Genomic DNA, 19790 nt, shown 5'->3' with positions numbered 1-19790 from the left:
GGTCTGGAACTCACTGCCTGAAAGGGTAGTTGAGGTAGAAACCCTCAACTCATTCAAAAGGAGTCTCGATATGCACCTCAAGTGCCGTAATCTGCAGAGCTACGGATCACATGCTGGAAGGTGGGAATAGAATGGGTGGATCGTTTTTCAACCGGCACAGACACAATGGGCCAAGTGGCCTCTTTCTGTGCCTTAAACTTTCTATGATTCTATGACATTTAACATAGTAAAACGTCCCTAGGCGTTTCACAGGAGGGTAATTGGACAACATCTGACAACAAGGCACGTAAAGAGACATTAGGACAGATGACCAAAAGCCCGGCTAAAGAGTTTTCAGAGCATCTTAAAAGAGGTGAGAGAGGCAGAGAGTGAATTCCAAAGTCCAAAGTTAAATTTAAGGCCCTGCTGGATTGGGAGCCAATGTAGCTCAGCGAACAGATATGGAGGGGTGTGGTAATGAGTGAACAGGGCAATAAATTTTGAGGAGAGCTTGCCGTGGCCTGATTCTTAAATCCAAAGCCGCTGGATAGATCAGGTTAGGTTCTGTTCATCATGTCTCATCAATCAAACCTTAGTCACTGGAAGGGTCACTGACCCGAAACGTTAACTCTGCTTCTCTTTCCACAGATGCTGCCAGACCTGCTGAGTGATTCCAGCATTTCTTGTTTTTGTTTCAGATTTCCAGCATCCGCAGTATTTTGCTTTTATCTTAGTCACTGCATGTTACGTGTGCTCTTATTTTCACTACCAGGACTTGAAGAGTTAATGGTGAGAGACTAGGAACTGTAGAGGGGAAAAAGATTTGGATGTCCAAGTATACAGATCATTAAAAACTAGTGGGCAGATGCAAAAAGTAATCAAAAATGCTCATAGAATGTTGGACTATATCTCAAAGGGGTAGAAATACAAACGGTTGGAAGTTTTGCTTCAGTTGTACAGAGCCTTGGACAAACTCCATCTGAAGTACTGCTTTCAGTTCTGGACACCCAACTGCAGGTAGGACATATTAGTCTTGAAAGGGGTCCAGCGCAGATTCACCAGAATGATACTTGGGTTTATGAGGACAGGTAGCATAGATTAGGCCTGTATACTCTTGAGTATAGGAAATTGAGGGGTGATCCGATTGAGGTATTTAAAATGAGTAAAGGGATATGATAGGGTAGATACAGAGATGCAACCAGGGAGTGGTTGAGATGGATAGCATAAATGCATTTAAGGTAAGTACATGAAAGACTTAGATTTACAGAAAATCTTTCATAATCCCAGAACATGCTAACACACTTTACAGGCAATGAAGTACTTTTGAAGTGTAGTCACTATTGTAATGTAGGAAATGCAGCAGCCAATTTGTGCACTGCAAGATCCCACAAACAGCAACATAGTAGTGACCAGATAATCTATTTCAGTGATGTTGATTGAGGGATAAGTATTGGCCACCAGGGAGAACTCTCCTGCTCTTATTTGAAATAGTGGCATGGGATCTTTTGCAACCACATGAGAGAGCTGAACAGGACCTTGGTTTAACATCTCATCTGAAAGATAGATCTTCCAATAATGCAGTACTCCCACACTACAGCACTGGAGCGTCATCCTAGATTTTTGTGCTCAAGTCTTTGAAGTGGGACTCAATCCTGTCACCTTCTCCCTTGAAGGTGAAAGGCGACTCACTGGGTCACAACTGACAGGACTGAGGGAGAAAGGACTAGACGTTATGTTTGATAGGGTTAAATGGAGGAGGGTGGGAGGAGACAGATGTGGAGCATGAACACCAGCACAGATCCATTGGGCTGAATGGCCTATTTCTGTGCTATAATTACTGTGTATAATCTCATGGTCCTCCAGCTGCACTGTCACCTTGACTGGGAACAGACACCAGGCAGGCCAGCGGAGCATTCTGGGGAATGTAGTTCCCGCAAGCCGCGGCCTCGGGGGGAATGGCCACGTGAAAAACTACAATTCCCGGCGTGCAGCGGGGACACCGCACTTACGCGGCGGCGTTGTTCCGGTGACCGCTGAAACCGGAAACAGCGTGAGTATCGGGTGGGAGGCTGTAGTATACTGCCTGCTCAGCGAGAGGGCGGCGCTCCGATTGTAGCACCTCTCCCCTTTCCATCATGGCCAAGAAGCGGATAGAGAAGGTAAGAGATCCTTCCATCCACCCACCCCCCCCCATCTGCCTGCACCGGTTCATAGAGCGCGGGCCTAGTCCCAGGCTGGGCACCTGGGCTGGCCGTAGGCCGCTTTCATTGTTCAGCAGCCCAGGGAGGAGGGGGTGGTGAGGCGGCCGAGTGTGTAGCTGGCAAACCGGGTGAAAGGGTTTTATTGCGACGCAGGGGGATAATGAGCCGCGTCCGGCCGATCTCATAAAGGGGTCGGGACAGCTGGGGCCTATGTGCGGGGAACCTCGGCTTCAAGTTTGGACCCTGCCCAGGCCAACCACCCCCTGATCTGCGTCTGGTGAGCTATTTTAAAATGATTCCTATTTTTCATCCCAAAACTATGTCACCGGTTTCTGTTGCAAACTGCACCCTTTTTCCTGATTGATACCCTTTACCAAGCTAACAGGAAATATTGCTTATCAGTTATAAATACATTCTGAATAAAAGCCTTGAGAACAGAACTGTTCGTGTCCAGCTCAATGCTGATTTTTCCTTTCCTTCCCCTAAAACTCTTCCATTCTTCTGTACATGTTCTGTATAGAGAGACAGGTGGAAGTAGATTGTGGACAGCTTCCAATTAAAAATTTTTTTTGGAAAGAAAAGCTGAAAGGGGGTTTTGTGTCTGTACCAGTGTGTGGAATGTTATACAACAAAGGTGTTTACCATGGGGATTGCTGCAATGTCTAGCCTGATGAGGTTATGTGTCCCGTTCATAGAAAATTATAACATACAAGGAGGCTATTCGGCCCATTGTGTCCATGTATGTGAAGGAGCAATATTATTTAATGGGTGGTAGAATTGGTAACATTTGCAGTTCTGCCAACAGCCTGGCATAGCTTTTAGATTATGAAATGAACTGCTGTGTTACTCCTGTTACCTTGTCTAGGTCACTGTTTAAAATATGGCCATGTTGAACAAGCCTGCTGCTTGTTTTCACTCGCAACCATATCCCACTCTGCAGACAGCACTGATACTGTCCAATGTCGTGGGCTTGGGAGAGTGAAGGATGGGCTGGAGGTGCACCAGGCCATTTTATGTATTTCCCACCCCCAAAAACCAATGTCAGAACAGTGACAATGAACTGTTAATTTTAATTTCTGTAAATAGATATATTAAAAATATCTGGCCATATCACTGGACTTGCTGAGGCGTTCTTGTCACTGTGGAAATATTAAAATACAACTTGAATTGAGCTGTGAGATAAAACTCTGTCAAAGTACTGGCTTTATTTAGCACTTTTCATTCTATAAAGTGCACCTTCCAATATGTTAAAATAGGCTTGGTGGCTTCAAAGACCTAATATTGCTTATGGAAGAAGTGCATCACCATTTTATGGGAAATCCTGTGATCTGAATATTCAGTGTTCTAATGTTTTTTCCTTTGCAACCTGTAAGTTTTCACATTAATTATTTCTGAGATGCTAAGCTTTTTGCATAGTGTTAGTATTAGTTTGATTCAGTTTGAAGCAACCCTGAAGGTTGCAGGTTCAGGCTCTACTGCAGAACTGCCAAGAAGACAGCTGACTGAGCAGAGGGCTGAACTGGAACGAGCTATTTGATTTGAGAGAGCAGCTGAATGAAGTATTGACGCTGATTTAGAGATGCCACAGAACAACTTCATTTTTGTTCCCAGGTACATTTGTTGTGGCAGGACAGTGGAATGAGTGTTGCTTGGAGCTTGCAAGCAATGCTGATTTCTGCAACAGGTAAACCACACACAAGAAGTGTCTTCAGGGGGATTTGCTAAAGCTTGAAGCTGCTCACTTTGAGAAATGGCAGGAGGCAAGGTTCTGGAATACACACTGCATGATTATGGTTCCCCTCCATTTAGAGAGGAATAGCAAGGGAAAGAAAGATATCTGGGTGATCCTGTTCTGTGGGGAGTGCAGAATTGATGTCGTGTGTGCAAGAAATACTGAATGGGCTGAAGTTGTCTGGAAAAACCATGCTAAATTGTTACGATGCAAACAAAAACGGTGATACGGGGGAAGGAATCACAACCTGGTACTATGGAGCAAGTAGCTATCGAGGTGAGTAGAAGTAGTGTGATCACAAAAAGGCAAGCAGTAGTTATAGGGAATTCTGTTTTTAGAAGGATAGCTTTTTCTGCAGTCATGACCAGGGTCCCCAAATGGTTTGTAGCCTCCCAGATAACGGACACAATGATGTGATTAGATGGAGGAGGAGGAGTGTTCTTTTTGGGAACAGTCAGAATATAAATCTTCTAAAGAGTTTGAGGATTTCAGTGTTAGTGAGGAACGGGACCTGCAGGGTAATCTCAGGGTTTCTCCCAATGCTGCCCACTAGGCAGTTGACAGATTTGGAAGGGAAGGTTTCAGGGGTGGAGAGGCTGCATAAGATGGGATGGCTTTCACAAAATCAAACTGGTGCCTGTGACCTGGCAGAGAGTGGGACCGATTTAAATGAGTAAAGCAGGGAGCTGACATGTTTGGGAGAGGTTAAGAGACACAATCATCTAAAATAGTAAGCTCAAGGCTGATGTGGAAAGATGTAGTTTAGGGCAGATAGGTTAAAAAAGGATAATCAAGGAAAAAATAAGAGGGTAAAAGGGTTCTGACTGGGGGACTTGACAGTCCAAAGTTAGACTGGGATAAGACAATTGAGGTCCAAATAGGGAAGGGTGCTTAGACTGTATTAACATTGTGTTACAAATTCAAGCAAGATGCAGAGTTCTGCGTAACAGAGCAGAACAGGAAGCAACCTGAAGGAACAGTGACCATAATTAATGAAGTTCATATTGAAAATAGGTAAAGAAAGAGGAATCAAAGTGTTGGACTGGAAATTAGTTCACATACTGGATTGAAATGGGAACTAGCCCAGATAATCTCGTGAAGAAAGTGTAGACCCATCAACAGACCAACAGTTTGAGATGTTTAAATACAGTATACTTACATGGTACAGGTTAAATACATTGAGTACAAGTAAAGGAGTTGTATAAGCCGGGATTCGACTGATAAAAGGGAACTTGGACCAAAAATTGTTTTTTCTCAAGAGGCATTTAATCAGTAAGACTGGAAGAATGCACAGAGATGATTAAAAATATAGGAAGGGAGCAAGAAGTCATAGGAAGACTAGTAGTGTGAAACAGGACTGGCAGTCAAGATGGAGGAAAATAACAAGGGCTTTTATAAACACAAGCAAAAGCATAGTCAAAGGATGGAATCATTGAGACAAAAGGGTCACCTTGCATGTAATGGGAAATGTTAGAGATACTTAATATGTATTGCATCTCAGTTTCTTCAGAGCATGATGATAGTTGAACTGAGTACATGATATGGAAGAGCCCTTACTGGAGATAAATGTTAAAATATTAAAGATTATGTAACTGGTAGAAAAATCATTTGAAGTGATTGTACACATCCCAGAAGATGCTGATAGAGGCACTGACCATAATAGAGAAACATTTGGAAACTGGAGTCATGCCAAGGAACTGGAGGGTGCAATAGGTATGTGTCCTCCTAAGGCTGGACTATGGGTATGTTTGAGCAGATTGGAGAGCTTTACTCTGTACGTGAGTGTGTGCTAGCACTAGGCTCCCAAAGTGAATGTTTTATATTTCACAGACTGGTGTTTGTTACCTTCACTGTGTGCAAATTTAACAAAAAAACAAACTTTGTTCTCCTAAAATTTCTTTACTTATGAGACTGACAATCCTTAAATAAACTTGTTTCCCACTTGTGGAGATGGTTAGGTCATGACATATTTTCCATCCACAGGATTTGAGATATAGATGACCTAGTAGAATGTCACATTTTCATTATTTGAATGGCATTTTGTTTTTTGTCTTTATAAGTCACTTGCATGCAAAGTACTTGATTTACATCGTAGACTTTTTCCAAAAAAAGTGTGAATCCAAGTGTACATTGTTAACTGTTCCATTATCACAGTATTACAGACAATGCTGGGTATCAGTTATAATGAATGTTTGAGATGCAACTACAGTTTGTGAAGGACTGATATCTATTTATCAATCTATGTTTAATTGAATACAGTACACACATCATGCTGAATCAGTCAATTTGACTGATTTAGGCAAATTTATTCAAAGCATATTCATTTTACCCAATTGTTTAGTTTAGAGATACAGCACTGAAACAGGCCCTTCGGCCCACCGAGTCTGTGCCGACCATCAACCGCCCATTTATACTAATCCTACACTAATCCCATATTCCTACCACATCCCCACCTGTTCCTATATTTCCCTACCACCTACCTATACTAGGGGCAATTTATAATGGCCAATTTACCTACCAACCTGCAAGTCTTTTGGCTTGTGGGAGGAAACCGGAGCACCCGGAGAAAACCCACGCAGACATAGGGAGAACTTGCAAACTCCACACAGGCAGTACCCAGAATTGAACCCGGGTCGCTGGAGCTGTGAGGCTGCGGTGCTAACCACTGCGCCACTGTGCCGCCCCAAGCACTGTGGCTTATTACAACATGATTGACATGTCTAGCACTTTGTCAACAGCCACAGCAACTGTAAGTGCAACAAAACAAATAAAAAGCCAAAAACTTCAAACGTTAGAACCACGTTAGCAGGTCAGTCAGCTTACATGGAGAGAACAGGTGGGTCAATGCTTTGGGCCAGGAGGCATATTAATAGAATCAGTGGGGGTGGGGTGGAGGGGAAGGAAAGGAAAGGAAGAGTGGGAGAAGGGATGGAAGGAAAAGTAAGCCAGTAATTTGATGCTAAAAGAACAGTAGATTGTAAACAGTCTTAGGACAATGGAAAGAAGCATAAATGAAATTGAAGGTTTTAAATGGAGAACACATTAACAGCTAAAGCAGTGAGTGGCCCTTCCATGCAAAAATGTCAAAAGTGGGACAAATTGATAGTTTTAAAAACCACTATGCTTAACACAGTTTTTCAACATGTATGGCTTCCCTCAACTTCTAGCCTGAATTCCCAGTGGCTTCCTCAGTGTTCCTAATTGTATCTTCCCATTAACTTCCCAGCCCCCTGTAGCACCAGTTTATCACCATGAGAGACAACTTGACAGGCTTGACAAAGTGCTATTTGGTGTAACACTCTTTATACACCATGATTCCTCAGTTACCGTAAACAACACCACAAGAATTCGACTAGTATACTGTTAAACATTGTATTGTTTAATGATTGGTTAAGCTGTGTAGTGTATTGTATCTCCTCGTTGACTTCCCGGCACTAAGTTATGTAGAAATTGGTTTGCCTGTGATATGAGAGTCAACTGCGATTAAAATATGGTTTAATACTAATGGGATACAATATTTTTGGCAAGTGATTTGAGTCATGTTTGTTACTTGAGCAGTCTTGCACTAGAATGAGATAGTAATAGACTTTGAGAGGACATAAGCTGGTGGAATGGGTAGGTGCATAATGGATGAAATCCAACGCAGAAAAGTGTGAGTTGATGGAATTTGCTAGGAGGAATACAGAAAATACAAGCTGAATGGTAGAATTTTAAATGAGTGCAAGAAGAGAGAGACCTGGGGGTATTTGTGCACAAATCTTTGGAGGTGGCAGGGCAGGTGAACAAAGCTGTTAATAAACCATATGGGATCCTGAACTTGATAAATCGAGGCATAGAGTACAAAGGCAGGAAGTTGTGCTATTCCTATATAAAACACTAGCTCAGCCCCAGTTGGAGTATTGTGTCCAATTTTGGGCAGCGGACTTTAGGAAGGAGGTGACGGCTTTGGAGAGGGTACGGAAGAGATGTACTAGAATGGTTCGAGGGATGAGGGATTTCATTTATGTGGATAGACTGGAGAAGCTGGGGTTGTTCTCGTTAGAACAGAGAAGGTTGAGGAGATTTAATAGTGTTTAAAGTCAAGAAGGGTTTAGATCGAGCAAATAAAGAGAAACCATTTTCAATAGCTGAAGTGTCGATAACCAGACAGCACAGATTTAAGGTGATTGGCAAAAGAACCAGAGGCAACATGAGGAAAATCCTTTTTACATAATGAGTGGTTAGGATTTGGAATGAACTGCCTGATAGGGTGTTGGAATACTCAAAGAAAAAATTGCAGGGATGTGGGGAGAGTGGGACTAACTGGATTGCTCTTCAAAAGAGCTGGCACAGATTCGATGGGCTGAATAGCCGCCTCCTGTGCTGAACTGTTCTATGATTCTAGCAACTGTGCTACATTGTAAATTCCTTGAAGCTGGCTTTTGAATTTTAAATAGGTCATTGTTCCTGTGATGCATGACAGGTCTTGTTTCCATCGCTGTTTTGATAATGGGGTCAAGATACAATTCGCTCTATTCATCCACATTTTAGCACGTCATGTTTTCTTGAAGTAGTGCATCTTAATATTTATGTATATACCTTTGTTCCTCTTGACGTTATTTAGTTTTTGTAGTGCACCTGTAACTCACTTGGCTCTGCCTCTCTTTTTAGATGCACTTGTTTGAGACAGTGAGTGAGTCTTTCACATCTGTCTGTCCTTTTAGGTAGCCTGTGAAATGGGGTCAGGCTGCAGGCGGACATACGCACAGCAGCAATCTGCTCAGCTTGTCTACACTGGAAATGGCAGCCGAGGCAAGGTAGCAGGAGTGTTACTCTGCTGGAAATGACAGAAAAACAATCACTTTTACTAACTAGGTCGAGTATCTTTTGATTCTGCCAACAGCATTGGAAATTAAGGATGAAGCTCCTTATTTTTGTGCAATGTTTTGATAAAACAACTTATTTTTCCTCTCCAGTTATCACCCCCTCTACTGAAGGCACTGACTCATGCTGGGGTACAGTTCAACAGGTACTGGTCACCACCCGATACCTCGCTCAAGTTGCCATTCTTCATATGTGAACCTAGAGAGTGAGTTTGGCAAGCTGTTCGACAGTAGGGGGCATCACAGCTGAGCCCGATCCTGTCCACACATGCACTTTACAGCAGGGGAAATACTGATCAGGACCTGGAACCCTGGCTGATTTTACCTTTCCTTAGCCTATGGGTGCTGAGAGCCCCTCCTGCCACCCCGGCTGAGATCAGCTAACTCAGCACAGACTGGGAATGGAACCTGGGACATTCTGGTAGGTATAGCTCAGTCAAATTCTGCCTTAACCAACTGAGCTATTGGGGAGGTGAACAATACAATATTTTGTTTCATAAAACTTGCTTTACTTCAGCCCATTAGCAAGAATGTTCGTGTAAGAAAATACTTTAAATGTGAATTCTTAGTCTTCTGTACCTGCACATCCACTCTTAGCTTTTCGTTAAATACCTGTCAGGTCAATGCATCTGAATCTCCAAAATGTTGGACTGTTCATCGCTGGTTTGGTACGTCCTTGATTTGGAATATAAACACGTCTTCTATTGGACAAGTTTTGGAATGTTCACTACCAGTACAGTCTACAATCATTGCTCCTGGGATTTAACTGATCACTTAAATCACTCAAGTGGCAGTCTTCTATTTGTTGTCAGCTGAACTTTAATTAAATTACTGTCTTGCAGTTTGCTCCCTGGTTTCATCAGTTGCTTTGCCACCTCCGTTTCATTCTGCTAGATTTTGACAGCTGCAATAACTTGCTTTTTGTTTCATATGGTTATTCTAGGCTGTGTTGCATATAATTTTTTTTAAAGGCTGCCAAGTTAACTAAGATTATAGCAGCTGTTCTGTGCAAATAGAAGATTTTGAATCTAATAAATGAAGAATAATGTCTCTTCAGCTGTATCTTCACTGCCAGACTTTTCTGCTTCTGCTCGTTTCTGTCAGCAGTTGCTGCTGCTTTATTTCTGGGCCTGACCTCTCCCAGACCTGGGGCTCTACTTGAGGCCTAGCCTTGTGTCCTGGACTGCTTCAAGCTACACATCGTCAAATATTCTTTTTCTTCCCCTCAATCTCATTTTCCCTGCGGTGCTTTTAGTACCCACCTCTCTCCTGTGCTCTCTGTGTGCCTCTTTTCCCTCTACCCCCAGACCTTCCCTCCTCCAGTCCAGCTCACTCCTCCATTGTGTTGCAAGGTTACCAGTCCTATTATAAAACAGCATGTCCTCTGACTGTGAGCAATGCCACAGGGGACTGTGTGTTGTGACATCCCTTATACTTCCAGTATATGTCACTCCTGCACCTGATTGATTTTGTTGCTGTTTTATGAATGATATTTTCACCAGAAATGAACAGGCTGCAAACCTACCAAATAGGTACAATCAAGATTAATCATTCAGAAAAGAGCTGCTAATGAAACAACAGATTGACGATAAAATCTTTACTTTTAAAGTTGCCTATTAAATGCTTGAAATCTTAACAAATGTTCCCCTGAAGGCCTGCACCTCTTTCGGACATCTGAGAGTTCTTACACCTGTGACTGGGCCAGCAATCAGACACCCTAAATGAAGAGGTTCAACCTGGTGGTAGACTGTAACCCCCCCCCCCAAGAATGAACCAGTGCCACTCTGGGTTGCAACTACCAGAATGCAACTGATGCCTGTCTTCCTTTTGGGCCTAAGCACCACGACATTTTGGAGTTGGTGAGGGTGTGTGGATTTTATTTTTTTATGATCTCTGACAAGACAGGTCATTCTCTGAGCATGTTGGACTATTTAGGGTCTGACTACTCCCCAGATCTGGCAATGACTGTTCAGATGATCTGGTCCCACTAAAAACCAGAGTAATGCATACATTTTCAGCAATATGAGAGAAACTTTGGGGGAAAACAAAGTAAATAATCACGTCCAAGCCTTTGTAGTATTAGAAAAAAGTTAACTACATTTAATTTGTTATAAATGCAAAACAATTTTTTTAAAGAAATACTTAATACTGGCTACTGTTGGAGCTGAAGCTAATGAGAATGTTACAATTTATGAACTTCCCTGAGCAAGCAACAGTTAAACTTGAGTAACCTGAGCTTGCCTTTACTTAATAACTGACATTTTAAAATGTCAATCAATTTGGCACAGCTTTTCATTATCAAACAATGCATTGTATATTAAATGACAGGACACTTGTGTCATTTATAAAACAGTTTAAAATGCAACTTCTGTGAGCAATTGAGTGAGTGTCTGTGAATTTGTAAACACATGATGTTGTAGAGAATTGAACCTGCCATTCTCACCATTAGTCTCGGGAACAGCTCGACCTCAATGTTCAGAATGTCTCTGCTCACCTCAAATGCTGGACTTTGCCATTCCTTGGTTGCCAAATAACAGGAAACCATAACTGCTCCATCCCTGCTTCAATTCAGGCCTGTGTCCTGCTGCTGCTCCTACTGAACCAAACTGCTCTGCTCCCTGACCCACATTGCATTGCCTGGGCAAAAGTTCTACTTCCCTGCATGTGCATCATTCCCACCCAACTGCTCCACTTCCTGATCCATGGCCCAGAATAATCATGAGCGACACCAAAGAGATCTAGTGGTTTAAGACAAAATAAAACCCATCATTGTGCTGGACTGATTTTCACAAAACTCAAAGTAATGTCTGATTGTGGTAAGATTTGATTTGAAAATTGTGTATATAGTTCCTTCCCTTGCTTACAAAAAAATTTACATTTCTAAGGTGGGGTGTCGGTATTGTACTTAGAACTAGAGACGGAGATTTTATCTTTTCCTAACCTTGTTAGCAATGAGAATACTCTAGTATTTAATTAATGTGCTTTGCTCTACTGTATAGGCAAATTGCAAGATGTGTTAGATTTCTATCATGTAGCTTTATTGAATGCTGAGCACAGGCACAAAAATAAATCAGTTTTGTTTTCAGGTAGAGCCAGTAAAATGGTTCAGGTTATGATGGGCAGAAGAACCACTTCACAGCTTGCACAGGGGAAGGCAACCTGTGGGTGGAGCAAACTAGCTGTTGCAGTTGCCCTCCAACACTAAAACAACTGATGCAGGCATAACAACTTGCTGTCTTTACTCTCTGTAACAAGTAGGTCATTACAAAACTTGTGTCTCTGCTGTCTTCGCTATGGGATTGCATTGAAAGGTAGCAAATGTGCACAGTACATATACTGTAGATCCCTAGTCAGGGAGCTGGAGTTGGAATCCATATAATCATTATATGACATTCGTACAGTTACCATTGGACTAAATACATTGTGAAAACAGTTCTGGAAAATTAATTCTGAAGCTAACATTTTGGTACAAATGAGTATGACATTTATTCTGTTTAAATTGACCAAAATATCAACTTGAAGTTGATGCATGTTCAATTGAAGACTAACTTGTTTGGATTCTTTTCCATTCTGAGCAGTACTTTGCCTCACTGATTTTCAGTCTTGCAGTGTTTTGTAGTCTTGCTATGCATTATTGTTTTTAGTGCAGCATCAGTGCTGTTGCTGTTTTGGCCCTCAACTTGTGGCCTAGTACAATGAGTATTGACAAGTCTTAGATTTCTCTGCACCACATTTACTCTTTAGCCGTTGATTTGAATCGAGTCCAAATTTATAGTATGTACTTCAATTTAAATGTAAGTGGTATAATTCCACCCTCCCCCCCCCCACAATGCACAAGTTTAAAGATATTTTCAGAACACCTTGCAGCTAAGCTTGTGTAAACCACGCTTTGCCTAACATGTCAGGTACTGTATCAGACAGGTACTTTAGAAGGCAGTGTAAATGCTAATTTTTGGCACAGATGATTTTTCTGCAGTAACCATGATATTTTCTTTTGATCATTTAGGAATTAAAGGACTTGCAACGAGACCCACCAGCTCAGTGTTCAGCAGGTCCAGCAGGAGATGATGGTAAGGGTGGTTTTTTTTTTTTAAAGATTTACGTTTTTAAAATATTTTTCAAAGGAGACTTTGTTCTAAATACTGCTTAATATCTCTTGCCTTCAATGTTTAGTGTTCGCTTGGCAAGCCACTATAATGGGACCTGTGAGTAGACCTTTTTTTACATTTTATTCAAGTTTCAAAAAAAAAAATCCTGTTTCCGTTTAACGTATGGGATTTTCTTTCCCCTAGTATGACAGTCCATATCAGGGAGGAGTTTTCTTCCTTGCAATTCAGTTCCCCACAGATTACCCTTTTAAACCACCAAAGGTAACTTGCATTTAAGACATTCTGCACTTTGAGAAGGGGAAAAAGGAATCTTTTCTGAGTGTAATGGTAACTTTTTATACTTTAAAGGTTGCATTTACAACAAAAATATATCATCCAAACATAAACAGCAATGGCAGCATATGTCTCGATATTCTGAGGTCACAGTGGTCACCAGCATTAACGATATCAAAAGGTTAGTATTGTAAGCATATTGTTTGAGTAAATCCATTTCATGTTAGTAACGTTTCTTCTCTCTCATTTCAATGAACCTTTTTGTTCAACTAAGTAAACATTTAAAAACTGAAGGATATTACTTGAAATGTAAAGACTGGGTTTCTAAGTTCAGACTAATGAGAAGAGCCCTGATATTCTGCCAGCCTCAATTCTTTGCCCGAGATGTTTCCCTATTCACAGAATACAAGTTTGGTATTCAACTGGCAAGGCTTCTTAGAAACCACATTGATACCTAGCGCAAGAGGAGGAAAGGTCTCACTCGTGTTCCGAGGGTTAAGGCGCATCTTGGAGCAGGTTGGGCATGAATTTAACTTTGGAAATCCGATCATGCTGCACTTGATCTGGTGTGAATTGGTCGAAGGGTTGTAGACACTGAGGATTGTCAAAAGGGTGAAGTTAGACTATTTCTTAGAGTTAATACAAGTTGGAGTGCTTTGTCACAAACGGCTATTGAGGAAGAGACTGCTTTACCTAGAACAGAATCAGATGGAAAAAGAAAATAGAAGAGGAATAAAAAGATTAGGTTAAGGATAGGGAAGTGTGATTACATTAGATGTCTCTGGTGGATGTTCTAGCCCAGGCATAATGGACCAAATGCATTCTGTGCCAAATTTATACTGTTGTAAATCTGACTTGTATTCACTGCAGTATTGAGGGAATGCTGCATTGTTGGTGCAGTCTTTCAGATGAGATTTTTAACTGCCCTATGAGGTGGGCATAAAAGATCCAACAGCACTATTGGAAGAAAAGTGGGAATAGTTCTCCTCCTGGTATCCTGGCCAACATTCATCCCTCAATCAAAATCACTAAAACAGAATAACTCATCATTAATCTCATTGCTGTTTGTGAGACTGTGCTTTGCACAGTTTGGCTGCCATGTTTGCTTACATAATAGTGACTGCACTTCAAAGAACTTCATTATCTGTGGAGTGTTTTGGAATGTCCTGAAATGTTTTCAAGAAATGCAAGCTCTTTGCTTTCTTTTACACGGTTTTAGTTTGGTACAGTTCTTAGTCAATTACACCAAATAAATGTGTGCAGCTTGCTTTTCAATAATTTTGCTGGTTTGGAGAGTAATGGACATTGTTCTTTCCTGACAGTTTTGTTATCTATTTGTTCACTCTTGTGTGATCCTAATCCTGATGACCCACTGGTTCCAGAAATTGCGCACACGTACAAAACAGATAAGGAAAAGTAAGTATCATTTTTAGAATTGCAAGCATCACCCAAGAATACTGTTTAATCAGCTGGAAAAAAGTTTGACATTTATACCTTTATCAAGATGCATGAAAGCACTCCAGCAATGGCCTATTGCTCCTATAAATATGCTGGTTAATCAGTTAATTTCTATGAATGTTACAAAGATAATTGGAGAAGTGTCTAACTTAACTAAGTAAACTAGGAGAAAATAACATTATTTGATTCAAAGCATACTTGATGCACCATCCATTTGTTAATCTGTGTTCTTGAAATAGATATTTTGGAAACCTTTGGTGCATCTGATCAGGTGCACATAAAATGCAGTTCATATGGTTTTCACTGATTGAATTGTTAGAGAAAATGAGCTACAGAACCAGTGCTGTACTTAATTGGGAGACCAGCTAAGATTTATTCCTCTTCTGACGGCTTTGACCTGTCCTAACAATCCCCCAATACCTCTCTGAAATGCTCATTCTTTCTATGGGCCTGAATTCCCATTATCCAAGGCAGACAAGGGGAAGCCGTAGGGAGATGTTGTGACGTCAGCTATATTTTTGTTTCAGAACATGGCCATTCTATCCAGAAAATCAGCTCCTCTACAGGCTAGTAACTTTTTGTGCATCCCCACATGATGTGAGCCACAGGTCCAAGAGTGAAGGTCTAAAACATTCCCCTGAACTATGGACTCCCTCGCTACAGATTGAGCACTGAAAGGTAGCAAGGACGAACATCCAACAAACCTATTGGGAGGCCTCTGCAGCACTGATCTCAGGAGCAGCCAACCTTAAAATCAGTACAAAGCCCATCTGTTTAAGTGGGCTCCCAAGCTGTCTGATTTAGGTAGCAAGAACCAATGCAGATGAGTGCTGCTGGAGTGGATTGAAGACGATAAATTGGGAAATGCAGAACATTTGGCGATTCCGTTATCTGTCTTATGTTTACCCACCGGAGTCCCCTCTGTCATGCCAGGTCCTCCTCTTCAATGTGTTTGGGTTTGATGAAGCATCTGTTTAGGTGCAGAGACTAGTACTAAATTCAAGTATGTAAGATTTTATACCTTTACCATCTGCTTTTACTGAATTTGTTCTGTTCAAGATCTTTTGAGGTAGACCCGTTAAAACCCATAGACTTCACCTAAATCCCTTATATCTATTTTCATTAGTGCATTTTGTGCGAAGTTCATGTTACCTGTTTTATTTTTGGTAGATACAACAAGCAAGCAAGAGACTGGACTCAGAAGTATGCAACGTAGAATTGGCGTTAGCTGTATTAGAACCATCACAAGAGAAGAAAAAGTGGCAACTTTTTTTTCCAATTGGAACCCATGCAGTTCACAATAAATATTCATTGTGGGTGAAGAGTATTGTAATTTTTTTTTAGTCGAAACAGTGCAAATAGAAAACATGCTTATTGTGTCTGTACTCAAAACTACGAATTGTTTTTCCAGAAATTGCCAAATGAGCAAAAAGGCAACTAGTTTACTAATAAAATTCCACATACTGGTGTTTTTCCTGTTCTGGCAAGCATTCCAGTGCCAATTCTGATCTCTCTTCCCCAGTAAGACTACTTTGCAATTCTATGCATTACATTTTTGACTGGTATTAACAAACACCGTGTTTCTGAGACTATTTTCTTTTCACTTTGCTGCACATGTTCCAAAATATTGGTGTAAAACATGGGAATAAACTGGTTGTCATCAGTGATTGCTGTTGCCAAATACTGACAGGTGTAAATGATGACCCACCCATTAAAGCTGCATTCCACTCATTTACTGGAAGTGAAGGAATTGCATCATTTTGTGATTCATACATCGAGGCAGTTTTTAAACTTGTGTAATTGATCAGATCGTTCAACAAACCTTGTACTACAGTACATCAAATATACCATACAGATTGAAAGTTACCCCTTGTTATCCTGTCACAATTATAATAGTCATTTTCATCTAGTTTCAAATGTCCCTTCATTAGGGATATAATTCTAAGTGTATATGGTGCTGGCTGTTTATATTTGACATATTTACAGTGTACCTACCTCTGGTAAAATGTACCCTTACTTGCATATTTTCCATTGCACTGATTACAAGATTGATTTCTGCCCTGTCATGATCTGTTTGCCACACTTGCCTGTGTTTATCTAACATTTAAGTAGATTTGCTGTTGTGAATGGTCTTAACATTAAATGATAAATGAAATTGCAGCAAATTTTACAATTGGGTAGATTCCATAAGCTTGAACCACTGTTGCAGAGACAATTTTAAGGGTACTTTTGTTTCAAGTTTATGATTATTTGGAATATAGGTAAAATCATGGAAAGCAATTTAGTTCACAGCCCAAATTGTATGATGCTTACTATGAATCTTGAATTTACAACTGAACTGTTAGCTTCACACCATTATGTATAAAATATTACTGCAAAATGCACCTTTTATCTAAACAGCAAAGAACTGAACTGTTGCACTTGTAATTAAAACAATTGAAGCATTTTACCAGTGCTTTGTTTTAAGAAAAGCCTCACACTAATTTTTGTTTGTGACTGACTGACTTAGATATTTATCCTTACTGGAACTTGCAGAAGTCTGCATTTTTGATATTTCATGAAATGTGCACATCCTTTTATGTCAGCCTGTCTTCGGCTTATTTCAGTATGGTTATATAAGTTAAGGTTAATGTTTCAGGTTTTATAACCCTTCGTCAGAACCCTCTGAAGCACTAACCCTAACTTCCTCTCCACAGATGCTACTTAACCTGCTGAATGTTTCCAGAGGGTTCAGTTTTTCTTATTTCAGATTTTGCTTTGTTCAGACTGATGTCCGCAGTGGCTGGCCTGTGATATACAGAATCCGGATGAAATTGTCAACTAGTCACTTTCAGAAAAAACTTTTTTTTAAAGGCAGTGCCTGTTGCAGTTTGGCTTTTCATAGTGATATCACTGGCTTAAAAATGCAAAGCAATGAGATGGAATGGAGCTTCTTGTAAAGCAACACGTAGAGGAGACTTTGCTCTGCTTCTGATAACTGATGGATGCTAATTGTGGATATGCTTTTTTTTAAAAACTTTTTTTTTTAAAAAGCCACAAGGCTTGTGCATCTTCACTATTTTTTGTCCAAAATATAAGTGCACAAAATTAGTCCACGTTGGGAACTTATTTATGAACCAGTTTTAAGTTTGTATTCCATGTATTTAGTCTAGGTTTATTTATCCTAGCACATTAATATTGGTATTTCCTCTTCATTTCTTATGTCATAGTAAAAGCTGATGCCTTTTGGAATTTTCAAACTATGCATGTACTGTACACACTAGTATCAGCAGCAAAAAAAAAATGTTTCCAATGAAAAATATAGAATGGAATTTGGAAGTGGATTTTGATATGGCAGACTTATTGCAATTCTCTACGAATGAATCTTTTTCTTGTGGAGCCATTTGGCATCTTTCCAAGGAAAGTAGCATAGATTTCTAAAGGTTAAGTCTTCTCTCATAAAACTAGTTGAGGTTTTTGAGAAGGTAACACGTAGATAAGGGAGTGTTTATGGGTGTCATTCATATGGACTTGACATTCAACAAGGTTCCACGTAATAGATCGTTCATAAATATGGAACTGCAGGCAAACTATTGGCTTGGCTTGGGAATTGATGAGGTAGGAGACAAAGATTGGTGATTAATGGGTACGTACTCAAAATGGCAGAATGTGATTCTGACCCCCATGGCTCTCTACCTTTATAAATGACAGATGAAGGAATCATAGAATCAGGTACAGTCAGCCCAAGTGGTCTATGGTAGCATTCACAGTGAGTCACATATCTAAGTTTGCTGATAACACTAAGGTAGAACAGTAAATAGTGTCAATGGGAGCAGAAAGTTGTAATGGATAATTGATAAGTGAATGGGTAAAACTTTTGGCAGATGGAGTTCAATGAAGATGCCAGGGAATAATAAGTATAAGCTCAAATAAGACTGATTTGCCTAGGCTTTGAGTGCTGGATCTGATTAGTTCCAAAAGTCAACCACCCTGGGACGAATTAAAAGGACTTTTTTTTATCCGTTCATGGGATATGGGCATTGCTCACAAGGCCAGCATTTATTGTCCATCCCTAATTGCCCTTGAGAAGGTGGTGGTAAGCTGCCTTCTTGAATTGCTGCAGTCCATATGGCATTGGTACACCCAATGTTAAGGAGTTCTATGATTTTGACCCAGTGACAGTGAAGGAACGGCGATATAGATCCAAGTCAGGATGGTGTGTGGCTTGGAGGGGAACTTGCAGATGGTGGTGTTCCCATGTAACTGCTGCCCTTGTCCTTCAAGGTGGTTGAGGTTGCAGGTCTGGATGGTCATGTCGAAGGAACCTTGGTGCGTTGCTTCAGTGCATCTTGTGTGTCGGTGGTGAAGGGAGTAAATGTTTGTGGATGGGGTGCCAATCAAGTGGGATGCTTTGTCCTGGATGGTGTTGAGCTTGAGGTTTGTTGGAGCTGCACTCATCCAAGCAAGTGGAGAGTATTTCATCATACTTCTGACTTGTGCCTTGTAGATGGTGGACAGGCTTTGGGGAGTCAGGAGGTGAGTTACTTGCCGCAGGATTCCTAGCCTCTGCCTTGCTCTTGTAGCCACGCTGTTTATATCGCTACTCTAATTCAGTTTCTGGTCAATGGTAACCCCCAAGATGTTAATAGTGGGGGATTCAGTGATTGTCATACCATTGAATGTCAAGGAGAGATGGTTAGATTCTCTCTCACATGGTCATGGTCTGGCACTTGTGTGGCACAACTGTTACTTGACTGAAGTACAATGGCAGCAGTAAGTTCTAGATGCTCTGTACTAATAAATGCTTGAATATTAAGATATCGTTGTTTAAGCTTAACTTAGGAACATCTTCACCTCCAGACTAATCTCCAAGTCACACATCATCCTTACTTAGACGTATGTCACTAATCAACTTCACTGTTGTTATCCTGGAAGTCCCTACCTCGTACCAGTATGGTGGTATTACCACAGCATTGCAATAGCTCAAGGAGGCCCATCTACTCTCGGCAATGGGGTGGGCAATATGCCAGCTTTGGCAGCAGAATCATAAGAATTTTTCTTTAAAGTGCCCTTGTAAAAAAGGTACGCAGAAACTTGTATTAGTCATTACGTATTCCAGTTTGTGTTTCTCAAAGCTGCTTGCATTGTTTAAATAACAGTTGACACCTATTCAACTGTTAATTACATTGTGGTGCTG

The 19790-nt window shown here is 40.8% G+C and overlaps 1 protein-coding gene across 5 annotated transcripts; it reads left to right on the top strand.

The window, feature by feature from the left end:
- The first annotated feature begins 2001 nt into the window (after window positions 1–2001).
- ube2d1b (ubiquitin-conjugating enzyme E2D 1b) lies at window positions 2002–17085 on the top strand. Of its 5 annotated transcripts, XM_068052485.1 has the most exons (8): window positions 2044–2138; window positions 8868–8920; window positions 12781–12844; window positions 12948–12979; window positions 13067–13144; window positions 13232–13337; window positions 14479–14572; window positions 15785–17085. In XM_068052485.1, exons 4-8 carry the CDS (start codon window positions 12971–12973, stop codon window positions 15828–15830), a joined length of 333 nt encoding a protein of 110 aa, XP_067908586.1. In that variant the 5' UTR covers window positions 2044–2138; window positions 8868–8920; window positions 12781–12844; window positions 12948–12970; the 3' UTR covers window positions 15831–17085. The 5 variants fall into 5 exon arrangements, with proteins under 5 accessions (XP_067908584.1, XP_067908585.1, XP_067908586.1 ...); XM_068052483.1 differs by lacking the exon at window positions 8868–8920 and having other exon boundaries at window positions 2002–2138; XM_068052487.1 differs by lacking the exons at window positions 2044–2138; window positions 8868–8920 and adding an exon at window positions 2223–2457.
- The last annotated feature ends 2705 nt before the right edge of the window (window positions 17086–19790 follow it).

The sequence above is a fragment of the Heterodontus francisci genome, chromosome 20, assembly GCF_036365525.1.
Source record: "Heterodontus francisci isolate sHetFra1 chromosome 20, sHetFra1.hap1, whole genome shotgun sequence".
Classification (NCBI taxonomy): domain Eukaryota; kingdom Metazoa; phylum Chordata; class Chondrichthyes; order Heterodontiformes; family Heterodontidae; genus Heterodontus; species Heterodontus francisci.
Note: the sequence above shows the minus strand (reverse complement) of the source record. Positions and strands in the feature narration are given on the sequence as shown.

Coding starts and splice junctions, on each gene's coding strand:
- ube2d1b (XM_068052483.1), top strand. CDS start 2,115: ATGGCCAAGAAGCGGATAGAGAAG. Junction 12,845..12,947: donor AGGTCCAGCAGGAGATGATG/GTAAGGGTGGTT, acceptor TTCAATGTTTAG/TGTTCGCTTGGCAAGCCACT. Junction 14,573..15,784: donor TACAAAACAGATAAGGAAAA/GTAAGTATCATT, acceptor TATTTTTGGTAG/ATACAACAAGCAAGCAAGAG.